Raw genomic sequence first — 14,041 nt, 5'->3', positions numbered from 1 at the left:
AAGTGAAGGAACTTCAGTGAGAAATACCAGTAGGCAGCAGGAGCCGTGCAGAAGCAGGTGTCCTCTGCCTGCCTGCCAGGCACCCCGCACCTCGCAGGACCACTCCTGAGCAGAGAACAAGGCCTGGGTCTCTCGCCAATTAAGGTTTTTGCTCTATGCTTGGACTAAATCCAGACATGGCTTTGACAGGCTCCTCACGTGCAAGGCAGCAGCTAACGTTTGATTTCACAGATGTCCCCGGGAATCTATGACCAAGTGTTAAGGGTATATGTGAATGGGGGTTAACATCTGGTTTGCTATTAACACAGGTTTAGTTAAAAAGAAAAAAAGAGCCCCAGCTAGTTTGCTCAGTGGATAGAGCATCGGCCTTCGGACCAAAGAGTCCTGAGTTCGATTCCAGTCAACTTGGTTGCAGGCTCCTCCCTGGCCCGGCCCAGATCGGGGTGCATGCAGGAGGCAACCAACCGAAGTGTTTCTCTCACATCAGTGTTTCTTTCTGTCTCTCCCTCTCTCTTCCACTCTCCCTAAAAACCAGTGGAAAAATATCCTTGAGTGGAGATTAAAAAAAGAAAAAATATCTGTCACTGAGCCATAGCTATGAAACCATTCTAGAAGAATCTAGGAGGAGGACAGCCAGCAGTTCGCCTCTTCTGCACTTTTGGGGAGGTCCCACTGCATCAGGGGAGTCCCTCTGACATGGAGGATGTGGGGTGGAGAGCTACATATGTCATTGTTTTCTAGGTAGCAAAGTAGAGGCTGCAGGAATGAAGAAATGAGGTTAGAAGGGTGATGGGAAGTTGAAAGCTACTTTGTTCTGTAACCTGAAAGGAGTCATGAGATTATCCACTGTTATGAGTTCATTGGGGGACTTAAACCTCACGAGAGCACAGGAAGAAAACTATTCTTAAATAACCCATCTCAGCAAGGTGGCATTCCCTCCCCTAAAACTGTAGTGTTTTTACTCCTCTGCCAAGTTAAAAGAATACAAACCACAGGTTTTTACACAGTTACCCACAGCTTGTGTTCTTAAAAATCACAGTTATAAGAGTGGTAACTGTCCACATCCTTTGGGAAACACATCCCTCTAGGAAATATTTATAGGTTTATTTGGCAATGTGAAGTCCTGGGAGGCTGAGCTCTAAACAAGATCTGCAAGGAGCATGCCTGGCCTGGTCATAGGTTGTCTGCATGGCCATACCCCAGGGCCAGGGCAGGGGTTGTCTGCATGGCGAGATGATGCCCAGCATCCCGGGCCCACAGGACCAGGTCCTGAATGCAAACTACAAGGAACAGAGTTGGGAAGACAGTGGCACTCATGGGAGTGCCACCCAGGCCATTGCCCCTCTGGCGACACGTGGCCCCTGCTCCATGAATGGACTCAGATGACATACCATCAGCAAAGAATTTAAAAGCTTGGTTCCCTTTTCCAATGCCTAGATGAAACAGATATGTAATAAAAAATCCACTGGTAGCCATTTATTGCAGAAGCAGCCTTTTTTCCTTTGGGTGTTGGAGGATGGGGAAGACATCACTGGTGGGCTTCCTGTCTTTCAGCCCTTGTGTGGGCCATGATTTGACCTTCACCTTCACCGGAAGGACTGTGGTTCAGGCAAGGCCCTGCAGAGTGGGGTTTGCTGCATCTGTGAGTAAGTACTTTGTGCTTTTCAGATGACTCCTTGAACCAGCAATGCCTCCTAGTTTTCAATGAAAGGAAACAGAAGAGATATGGACACAGCAGAAAAACGCAGCCATGCCTCAACATCCCTATCATTGACTGTCTGCCTGGCTTTTTTGATTTTGCTTCTTGCAGAGATGCAACTTTCGAATGAAGAACTTTTGTCTCCAACTTGGGTCCTGGGCCAGAGCCTTCATGGCAGGGGTGATTTCACCAGAGGCCTCAATTATTGGCTCCCACAGTTTGTCAGACGTGCACAGCTGTGGGAGGAAAAAGTCAGAAGTGTGTCACAACTCGTGTGGGTTTAGTGCAAGTCATACACTCACTCATGAGGTCACTACCCACATCCTGTTGCCTGTGAGACATGGGAAGAAACACTGCATGTGCATGAAGAGGTGCCAGGCATAGCTCCTGCATCCAGAAACTTCCTACTTGAGGAAAGAGGCAAGTGCACAAAGATCTAAAGGACAAAGCAATATTTGATTAACTGAATAAATCCTGATGTCATTTAAGATGCAGAATGATAGCTCTATGTAGTTCGAAAACAACATTACTTAGCTAATTTCTAATTAGCCACATAGTAGAGGCTGATAATGTTATAGTCAACTGATCTGCCATCCAGCACTGCATTAGAATGAATTAATAGGGAGCAGCTAATTCCTGCTAAATTTGCATCCCTTTTCTTAAAAAAATTTTTTTATTGATATCAGAGAGGAAGAAAGAGGGAGCGAGAGATAGAAACATCAATGATGAGACAGAATCATTGATCGGTTGCCTCCTGCACGTCCCCTACTGGGTATTGAGTCCACAATAAGGGCATGTTCCCTGACCGGGAATCAAACCGTGACCTCCTGGTTCATAGGTCAACACTTAACCTCTACGCCATGTTGGCCAAGCTGCATCTATTTTAAGCCCTTGCTCAAGCCATCTCTCCCCTGGGTTTGCACAGCTGACAGCTCATTCCCCTGTAGGCTACTCAGTGTTGAACTTCATCAAAATGACCAAGCAGCCCTCAGAGATTGCCAGCAGGCACATGGAAAACCTACTCCTTCCTGGTACCAAAGTTTTGCTCCAAGTCCTCTGCACACATGTCATTGCCCCATGCACCTGGCAAAGTGAGCCGTTCTCTGGGAACAACTTCCTCTGAGACTCTCTTCTACAGCCTTGGGCTTTAACCAGGGGCCATGAGTTTAAAGACAGACAAGACCCCTCTGGCCCAATAGCTGCATACGTCCATTTTCCCTCCTTCCAACGTCAAAGTTGCCACAATTCAGCTTCCATTTACCCAAGATTTCCTAATAGCAGGACTTTTTCAGATGGCACCATTAGTTATGGCAACACCTCTCATCAGTCCCCTGCTATTAACACACTATTAGAGTAAAAACTATTATATTCACATAATGTTAAACAGCAACACTGAATATAGGAGTGTGACGGCCCACAAACATTTTGATGTTAGGCAGGGTGTGCATTATCTTAATCCATCTTCAACAGTCATTCGAGGTCTAGTTTCTTTATTCAGATTACAATATATTCTAAATATAAACAGCAAAGGAAAAAGTTAGAAAGTGTCAAAATATTAAAAACAAAACAGATCTGTTCCTTTGAAACTGTAATACTAGTATAGATGACTATCCTGTCTCCAGTAGACACATTTCATGGGAGAAAACTATGAGGTTTTGGGAGAAGAGAAAGAATTCTCAAGAGAGCTGAAATTTCCATCAGCATAATTTCATTTGACTCATTTTATACTGAAAACATTTACAGTTTTGTTTTGTATTATAAGTTCGTCATAAAATACTCCCATCTAAGACTACCAAACCCTGGGGCTTTTTTATTTGGTAGATGCCAGGTTCCAAAACACGAGGTATCTCTATCCTGACTATGGTTCCAGTTACTTTGATTCCAAGCAAAGCAAACTGTGGGCTTAGCGCCCCCTCGTGGTGACGCGTGAATTCAACATACATAAGCTATAAACTTAATATACATAAGTTTGAAAGGAATCCTAGGGCTTATCTCTTTAAAACCTCTCCTTTTACAAATGGGGAAATTAAAGCTTAGAGAGGATAAGGGCACAGCTGCCAAAGGCTCATGATGGGAAGTGGTTGAGCTAAGAACAGAACCTAGCACTCTGGCCTCCTGTGGACTTAAAACACACATGTTGGCCTGTACACAGTAAAGACAGGAAAATCCCTCTCCCACCTGAGCTTCCAGCCTTTTAGAATCTGAGATATTTTATCTGTACAACTTTAATATCCATGGGTCAAATTCTTGGACCAGATTCTTAGATTCCGGTTACTGTAAACACAAGAAAAGATGTGAAGAACACAGATGCTGGGCCCACCTTGGCCCTGCGGAATCAGGCCCTCGGGGCTGGGCATCACCAGTTCCACTGCTCCCTGGGTGCTTCTTCCAGGTGGCCAGACTTGGGAATCAAGGTCAAAGGGCACGAGGAAAGTCTGTTTCTCCATAGCCAAAACGTGACGGAGGAGAGGTTTTCTTCTTCAGTGTTCCTGAATCATGATCAAGATGAACATGTTTATATCCTAGTCATGACTGTCCCTCCCGTCTGTGCCTCGGCCTTCTCATCTAGTTGTAGAGGGTTTCCTCAGGTCTACTCTGCTGCAGTTTGCAGAAACAGCAGAACATCAATGCCAGGTGCCGCCACTGGAGCCAGCCAGCAGGCCCCCAGGCAGGTTCCCACGGCAGCATTAGCTTAGTGAGCTTACCACAATCCCAGGGTTCGCCTTTCAGGGGTTTGCTTCTATTAGCCAGGCTCCCAGAGGAGTGGTTTGCCCTGAGAAATATAGACAGACAGCCCACCAGACCTACGGGAACTTGTCCATGAAGGCTCTGTGACTTGGTCGACAGAGTCAGATCAAGGACTGGCAGCTGGAAGGTCCTGATTGCTGGTGGCATGAAGTTTGATAAGTGGAAACTTCCTATCTTGACCATGGGATGGCACCACAGGCTCTCCTGGGCTAGGGCCCCCTTCCACCTCTGAATCCACACACTGTGTCTCCACGTTTATCGTTATGCTTCCAAGACAGGCCCATTGCTGCAGAGTCAGGTCTGGCCTAGAAACCTTTCTGTCTCATAAAGGTGACCTTGCAGCTCTCATTTTCAACAGGATCCATTAACCCTACTAGACCGCTGTACCGATTTTTCGCTAGACGAAGGTGGAATATTGGCGCTAGACGAAAGGTGGATGAAAGATAGACCTATTTTTCTACAATGTTCCATCTTATTCTAACCACTTGTTTCCATGTAACTAACATTTTTCTATATCACGTTGGTTTTTTCTCTTTAATGCTCAGGAGCCCAGGTATAGGGGACAGTTAGGTTCAGGACCTCAGGTCTGGTAGGATTAAAACAGCACCTGACCACATCCCTGTCGTCTGCCCCATCCCGCCTCAGCTCTACCCTCCAAAAGCCTCTCCAGCTTCGTCCCTGCTCTAGCAGCACTGGCCTTATTCTGTCCTTCACTCTTCAGGGTCTCTGGCACACAGCTCCCTCTGCCTAATCAGGCTGCTTCCCACTCAGCCTGGCTAACCCCTACTAGTCAGGTAAATGTCCCTTCTTCAGGGAAGCTCCAAGTCAATTATGTCTCATAGGACTCCACACCAGTCCCCTAGCACTCATCACAGCCATCACTGTCCAAACAGTTCATTGTGTACTGCCTCTGACCCTCATTCAGGTGTAAGCTCCTTGAATGCAGAAACCATGTCAATCTTACCACCTTCAAGTCCCTAGCACCCAGCACAGTGCCTGGCCCACAGCAGGAACTTGGTGACCACTTGCTGACTGCATATGTCCCTTAGTGGAAAGTTTGTGACACTGGCCCACCAGACTGGCTGACAGAACGCCTGGGGATCTCAATTCTGCCCTTTACTGGCTGTAGGACCCTGGACAAGTTAATCTTGCTGAGTCGTAGCTTCCTTATCCCTAAAGTAAGAATGAAAAATAGGATCTATACCATACAGTTTTTTGAGGCTGAAATAAAATAAAGAACTTAAGAGATCTGGCCAGTGTGGCTCAGTTGGTTGAGCATTATCACATGCATTGGTTAGATCAGGGGTCCTGAAACTTTTTAAAGAGGGGACCAGTTCGCCGAAGCCGGTTTGGCTCAGTGGATAGAGCATCGGCTTGCGGACTCGGGGGTCCCGGGTTCGATTCCGGTCAAGGGCATGTGCCTTGGTTGTGGGCACATCCCCGGTGGGGGATTTGCAGGAGGCAGCTATACAATATTTGTATTTGCATGTGGCCCACAGGCCGTAGTTTGAGGACCCCTGGGTTAGATTCTAGGTCAGGGCACATGCCTGGGTTTCAAGCCCGATAGGGGGCATTCAGGAGATAGCCAATCGATGATTTTCTCTCATCACTGATGTTTCTATCTCACTCTATCTCTCCCTTCCTCTCTGAAATCAATGAAAACATATTTCTACAAAAATTTTAAAGTAATTCAACACATGCCTGCTGAAATAAATGCAAGTAATAAATCACTGCCATATTTTTAAAAATACAGAAAAACAACTTTGACAAAACACAAGAAACATTCTCTATGGACACAAACTATATGACCATTACCTTTGAAAATCTGTGTGATGTGAGAGAAAGGCTGGCAATATCTTCAATGCCCAGATAAGAAATGATATTCGTGAGCAAATCGTCTGAGAGCCGCTCAAGGAAGTCGATTCTACCTTCACACAAATTGAAGACATAGTCCAATATTCTTGCACCAAACACCAAGGCAATTTGAACTGTAATTCAAAGAAAACAAACCAAGATGATCATCATGTGCAGTCACATAAAACTTGATCATTATCAGTAAGATGCAGGCTTTGGGGCACTTTTTCCCTGAGAGTGCCATGACATTATGCTGAGTAATTCCTAGCTGCCTATGGGCCCAGTGGCCTGCATTTGGAGGCGATTGTTTCCCATTGCTACCCCTGCCCGAGGGTCAGAACCTTTTAAGGACACTCAGTGTGTAACATAGTGATGGACTGCATCCCCTTGATCTCATCAGCATAAATTGCAGTCCAGACATCTGACTTAACCAGTCTCAGCAACATCATCATCCCCACCCTCACAACCTCCCGACTGGGCACTGATGCTGGTTCATGTAGTTTTCCTGCCACCTCTTCTCTCCTCAGATGGGTCCGAAATATATAACTCTTAATTTTGTTTAATTATTATTCTCTTGTTATTTGTAGCTTCTCCACCAAAGTTTCTTCCTTCCACTTTACCTTCATTTAAAAAAAAATAGTTTATTGATTTTTAGAGAGAGAGGAAGGGAGAAGAAAGAAACATCTATCGACATATGAGAACACAGCATCGATAAGCTGCTTCCTACATGTCCCCTACCTGGGGTCAAGGCTGCAACCTGGAATGTGTCCTGACCAGAAATCGAACCAGTAACCCTTTTAGTGCCTGGGATGACGCTCACCCAATTGAGCCACACCAACCAGGGCCCTCTTTACCTTCTTTTTACCCTTATCTTTACACAGTAGGAAAAAAATAGAGGCAAAGAGAAAAATAGATGAATATTTCATGAAAATTGTGTTAACTTTTGCCCAATATTTTTCACACCGTTTTTGTGATTTCCAAATTAGGAAACAATTCACAAAGAATCAACCAATATAATCATCTACCTCACACGTTCAATATAAGGGGAAATGGGGTGTTTTTTTAACCCAAGCTGCCTGAATAACCAAAAAATAGCTAATAAATAGGAAAACATGTTTGGAAGGATACATATTCAAATTTTAACAGTGGTTAAATCTGGAGAGACTTTTACTTTTTTGTTTGTCTGTATTTTCTAATCTTTCTACTGACAAGAAAAAAGTTCTGCGATGTCCTAAGTTAAATTACAGCAGACCAGAGGATGGTAGGAAGAGACAAGAGAGGTTAATGAGTTAACAACTACAGGGCAAAACCAACAAAAGACTGCTTATATTCCCGAGTGTATGCTAAAACTTTGAGCTAACTTCCAGGTGGCTATTTCAGAGATTATCCAGAGAGAATAGCTAACCATTAGTGCCACAGCATCTTGCTTATGCATTAACTTTCCAGACTGTTGCCCGAAATCAATACAAAAAAGCCAACATTTCTTCCTTCCAGGCTCTGCACCTGTCCCAGAACTCGCTTGCTTCACCTCCCACCCCTTTATCTACAGCCAATGTAAATTCTTTCAAAACAACTTTCATCTTTCTTCCCCAAACTTAATGCAGAAAAGAGCCAGTTAATGCCAAGATGGCAGACTTGTAGCCTTCTCCATCTGGCTGTGGGTTAGGCTGCACACCCCAGGACCTGGTCCTTTTTCTGGCTGGCATAAGGCTCAACAAACCCTTTCTTTTAGAAAAGCTTTCGGCTGTGAAGGCTTTTGTTTACCACTATAATAACCTCATATTACCAGTGTAATTTTTTAAGACCTAGAAAAGAAGGGAGGGAGATGGGGAAGAAAGAGGGATAAAAGGAGAAAGGGAGAAGGGAAGGGAGAAAGAAATATAACTTCCAAAATAGTTGCTCTATAGTCAGTTGGAAATTGGTTCACTGAAAACTCAGTTTAAGGTGGCTTAACAACTAGGATTTTTCTTTCTCCCTCACACAGTTAGATTCTGAAGGTAGGCCACACAGACTGCTGCCAGAGCTCTATTAAGTTATTAATGTCCCAGGGTCTTTTTATCTCTGTTTCACATTCTAGGATGTGGCTCTCATCCTTGGGGGGCATGCTAACATGGTTCCCGTACCAAGACATCAACCAGGGTGCAGCAGGTAAAAGGGGCAGGGCAATGAACAAAAATGTCCATGGAGGCTGGGTCTGTCCCTGTCTGAAGGGCCCTTCTGGGAGCTCTATGAAAGAACTTAGCTCACATCTTATTGAGCAAAAGTAGGTCACACAGCCACAAGTGCAAGGTAGGGGCAAATGCCAACTCTGTCTTAAGGGGAAAAAATAGAATAAAGAAAACAAAAAGAAAGGAGAAAATGGGAGCCAAACAAAAAAAGCAAAGAAAAAGTATAAGATAAAAGCATAGCCCTAGCTGGTTTAGCTCAGTGGACAGAGCATCAGCCTGTGGACTGAAGGGTCCCGGGTTCAATTCCAGTCAAGGGCACATGCTCAGATTGCAGGCTCAATCCCCAATGGGGGGCATGCAGGAGGTAGTCCATTGATCATTCTCTCTCATCATTGATATTCCTACCTTTCTATCCTTCTCCCTTCCTCTCTGAAATCAATAAAAATATATATTAAAAAAAGATAAAAACACAAAATAAGACGATAGAAATTATTGGCATAGTGGTAATAATAACAAATGTAAATGAACTAATCAGGCAAGGTAAAAGACTCTCAGATAAATAACACATGTGTGCACACAAGTATTTCTGCTCATATGCTATTTACTAGAGACATGCTAAGACAATGATATGGAAAAGTACAAGTAAAAGTATAGAAAAAAAAAACAATTCAAACCAAAAGAAAACATATTACTAGCAGACAAGATATACTTTAAAGTAAAATTCAGTATTGGTGATAAAAAAGACCATTACTTATTGATAAAAGAAATAATTCACCAGGCAGATTTAATACTTCTGAACTAGTATACCCAACTACCCTCAGTAGGGGGAATGATTGAATAAACTATGGTTTATAATGGAATAGAGTATCATTAACCATTGAAATGAATGAATTAGATCCACATATATCAACATGGATAAATCTCAAAAACAGTGTAGATTGATAAAATAAAAAAACTATATAGTATGATACCATTTATGTTAAATTTTAAGCATAAAAATAGTATATATTATTTATATATAGTTGTAACTATGTATAATAAATATGTTTAGAAATGATACTAACTTTTTAGAACAGTTACTAGGAAAGAATAAAGGGGAAATAGGTAAGAGGTAGAAATCTGTCTATGTAACTTTTTAACGATTTTTAAAAGATATTAATAAATACAGTGCTCACTTCAGCAGCATGTATAATAAAACTGGGATGATAAAGAAAAGATTAATATGACCCCGAGAAAGGATGACACAAAATTAAAACCCTTCAGAGCAGATTCTCTGATCACATGCAATTAAGCCAGAAGTTGGGGTAAAGGAAAGTAATAAAAAAATTCCAACTACCTGGAAATTAAACAGAATGTTTTAAAATAATTTATGAGTCAAAGAAGAAATCAAAATGAAACTTAGAAAATATTTTAATGTGAATGAGACTATAGATACAATTTATCAAAACTTACCTAATACAGATACAGAAGCAATTAAAGAACATTTAGTGAGCAGAGATAGTTAAAAACAATGATTAAGCTTCCATCTCAGAAAACTTAATCATAAACAATGATTAAGCTTCCATCTCAAAATCAGACTAAAGAAAGTGGTAGGAAGGAAATAATAATATAAAGGTAAGAGCAGAAATCAATAACTAAAATGGAGAAAATCAGTAGTTCTTAGAAAAAATTAATAAAATGAATAACTTCTTAACAAGATTCATCAAGACAAAAGGGGGGGGGTGCACAAATTACCCTTATCAAGAAATTAAAAAGAAAACATCACTACAGATACTACAGACATAGAAAGGAGAGGATATTCTGAGCAACTTCACCAACACATTTGATAATCTGGCTAAAATGAAGTAAATATGACTAATGTTAATATTTTCAGTTAGTGGTGTTGGGTATTACTTCTGTTCTCTTTTGTAGGTCTAAGATATTTCTAAACTTAAAAACTTTTAAAGGTCAAAGTATAGAACACAAGGCATAAGATTCTTCTTTTCATGTTAAGATGTGTTGTATACATGCACAGACCATTTCTGGGAGGATATACAGGGAACTGGCTCCATGTTGTCCTGTAGTGCTTCTGCCCCTAACACCCTCCCATTCCACCCTCCACTCACAGATGTCCCCGGGCCTGCAGAATTTCCAAGAATCCAGGCTGAAGACAGGGAGTGACTGATCAGAGGAGCAGAGTCAGAGGTGGTGGCTAGGCAGGAGAAACTGCAGGTCCAAAGCTGAGATAGAAAGCTGGAGAAAGGACCTAGAGAAAATGGATTATGGATCCATATATGGGGTTGGCCCAGGCTGGAAAGAAGGTAAAGACTGTCTTTCCCAATTTCTATTCCTGCTATACCCATATTCCTAGGATCTAAAACTCAGTATTTCAGGACATTCATGTTTATTAGTATTATCAATTTTTCATTATAGTTCTCATTTCAAACATTCAGTCAAATTCTCCCCACAATCATCTAAATGCCCAAGGGAATTAAAAAACTTTGACATCAAAATAATTATCTCCCACATTTCCTTTCACATGCAATACCCAAAATAAGAAACCTTCGTCATGTGGTTCAGAAAGTATAGTTGTTGTCATTTGGTTTTATCACAGGGATTATTGTGGATTACCCTAAATACTTAACCACCACTTAGAACTCATTAAAAGGTCTAAGCAATCAACTTTAAAATGGACAACCAACTTTAAAATGAACATAAGTTGGAAAACAACTTATTTTTAAGTTGGATTCAATCTCAACCCATGAATCAGCACTTTCTTTTCCTTGTTTTAATATTATTTTTTATTGATTTTTTACAGAGAGGAAGGGAGAGGGAGAGAGAGTCAGAAACATTGATCAGTTGCCTCCTGCACACCCCCCACCGGGGATGTGCCCGCAACTAAGGCACATGCCCTTGACCGGAATCAAACCTGGGACCCTTGAGTCCGCAGGCCGACACTCTATCCATTGAGCCAAACCGGTTAGGGCGCAACACTTTCAATTGAGTTTATATTGGCACATTTTTACCTTAACCTAAAAATTTTTAAAGTTTCCAACAGCTAATTTCCTGATTGTTCCTATTTATTTAACTTGGGAGGAAAATCTATAGACATTTCCTCCGATTGTTAAAGGTCTCAGAAAGAAAAAAAAATTCACAGACAAATGGACAAAGAATACAAACAGGTAAATTACAGAAAGAATATAAATGGCAATTAAACATACAGGAGGCTCAACTTACTCAATATCAGGATAATGCTAATTAGACAAGATATTGATTTCACTATTTGACTGGAAAGGATGAAGAAAGATAGTAATATCTAATTAGTGATGGCAAAGGTGTAAGAAAACTCCTGTATCCTGGTGGATAGAGTATAATTAATACAGCAGCTTTGAGGGGGGAGAGGGGAATTTGTGAATATTGTGAAGTAACAGGCATTTTATATAAGTTTTGAACGATTAGTACATTCAGTCCTGTCCAAAATATCAGGAGACATTTGGTTCATAGTTTATATAAATCCAGTTCTCCTGAAAGATTCAAACCCCAACACAACTGCCTAATCCCACAGGCCATTACCAGCCAGGCTACCCAGGCAAGAAGGGTTATTGGCAATACAGCTACAACCCAATTATTGGGCCAATGAAATATGATAGTATTTTTAAGGTATTTATCCCATAAACCAAAGGTAGAATAAAGCATTATGGGCTATGTGAACCCAGGGACAGTTTCTAAGTATGGACATTTTGGACAGGATCAAATGTCCTGCAAAGGTTTTAAATTACTCAAAATTAAAATACTATGACCCCAATATATTAACAAAGTCTCATCCTATCTAATAAAAGACAAAAAGGGTAATTGACCGTACCTTTGCTATGCTTACATTGGCTAATCAGGGCGATATGCAAATTAACTGCCAACAAAGATGGCGGTCAATTTGCATACTTAAGTGCCAAGCAACGGAGCGAAGCCGGCTGGCCCCGGGCAGGAGCAGCGCGCGAAGGCCAGCGTTGTGAGCGAAGAGCAAAGAGGGAAGCCCGCCGCACTGGTCTCTGCCACGCCCCCGGGGCCCACATGCGGCAAGTGAGGAGCTAAGCCCCTAGCCTGCTGTGCCAGCCCCTCCCGGCGAAGAGCAAAGGCCTGGGTTCCAGGCGCCAGAGAAAAACTGGTGCCAGAAGCCAGGGGAAGGGGCCCCCGAGGGGCCCCAGACTGTGAGAGGGCACAGGTCGAGCTGAGGGACCCACCCGAGTGCACAAATTTTTGTGCACTGGGCCTCTAGTTTTATAAATAAACGATGAAATAATGGCTGCTGTGCTGAGAACAAAGTACTGTGGGGGAAGGGGGGGAAGAGGGAGAGCAGATGGAAGGCTGGTTCAATGATCTGGGAGAGAGTTTGTCCTTGGTTGGACCAGAAGTGGAGATGGTTAGAAGCATTCATTTGTGTATTAGTTATTTATTGTTGTTCACAAATTACCCCAAAGTTTACTGGCTTAACACAACAGACATGTATTATCTCACAGTTTCTGAGGTTCAGGAATCTAGAAGTGGCTTAATTGGATGGTCCTGGTTCGGGTTTTGCCTCTCATGAGGTTACAGTCAAGACATCACGGGTTGCATCATCTGAGGCCTAAGGCTGGAAGACCCTCTTATAAAAAAAAAACTCATGCACACAGCTGTTGAATGAAGGCCTCGGTTCTTCACCACATGGACCTATCCACAGAGCTGCCTCAGACATGGTAGCTGGCTTCCCCCAGATCAAGTGATGAAAGGAAGAGAGAGGGGGAGAAAAGAGAGTAAAGGCCGATTTTGCAGTGTCCTTTATAACTTAACCTCGAAAGTGACACACCATCACTTCTGCCAAGTTCTGTTGGTTGCACAACTGATCTAGATACAGTGTGTGTGTGTGTGTGGGGGGATTACACAAAAGTGTGAATATTGGTTGATGGGCATCATTGGGGTCACCACAGTTTGGATTCTAGTTATATTGATGGATTCAATCTAGCATGTAAGAGAATGGAACCAAGGGTAACTATAGAATCTTTGGCTGACATTTTCTGGGAGGGTTTTAGGGGACCATCAGGAGCTATTTTTGGACATGTTACATTTGAGAGGCTACTACATATTTAAGTGGAGATGTTGAGAGGGCAGCTAGATACATTTCTGAGTGTGGAGTTCTGGGAGAGGTACAGGCTGGAGATGAGGGGCTTGTTTATTTATGGGTGGCATTTAAAACCAGAGCCTTGACACAACCTCTCGAGATGCCCTGGAAGTCAGGGAAGAAAATATCAGCTCGAGCTAAGTGCTACTGAGAAGCCAAGGAAGCAAGAGTGACACAGGTCAAGTCCTTTGCCAAGGATGCCACCAAGACTAACCCAGATTTCTAGACGTGTCACCAATGTGTAGGACTTAAACAGAATTATTTTGGATGAGAAAATTTTGGTGGGGAGGAGATCTTGGAACTATGCCAAAAGATGGGATGGAAACCTAGGCAAACATCATTTTCTTAACAACAGCAGCAACCAATGATTAAGAGCTGATTACACACCATGCTGGGTGAGGCAGGGCCCCTGATCCTGCTCGGTGCCACAGTGCCCCCTTC

At 42.6% G+C, this 14,041-nt stretch overlaps 1 protein-coding gene across 1 annotated transcript in view; it reads right to left on the bottom strand.

Annotated features, from left to right (window-relative positions):
- Positions 1-530: 530 nt before the first annotated feature.
- Positions 531-14,041, bottom strand: part of FBXO36 (F-box protein 36) — a 64,369-nt gene continuing 50,858 nt past the window's right edge. Inside the window, exons 3-4 of the mRNA XM_006760404.2 lie at positions 6,263-6,435; positions 531-1,935 (exon numbers count right to left, since the gene is read on the bottom strand). Coding sequence (XP_006760467.1) covers positions 1,768-1,935; positions 6,263-6,435 — 341 coding nt within the window. The 3' untranslated portion in view covers positions 531-1,767. The remainder of the gene's footprint in view (positions 1,936-6,262; positions 6,436-14,041) is intronic.

Source organism: Myotis davidii, unplaced genomic scaffold, assembly GCF_000327345.1.
Source record: "Myotis davidii unplaced genomic scaffold, ASM32734v1 scaffold370, whole genome shotgun sequence".
NCBI lineage: Eukaryota > Metazoa > Chordata > Mammalia > Chiroptera > Vespertilionidae > Myotis > Myotis davidii.
Note: the sequence above shows the minus strand (reverse complement) of the source record. Positions and strands in the feature narration are given on the sequence as shown.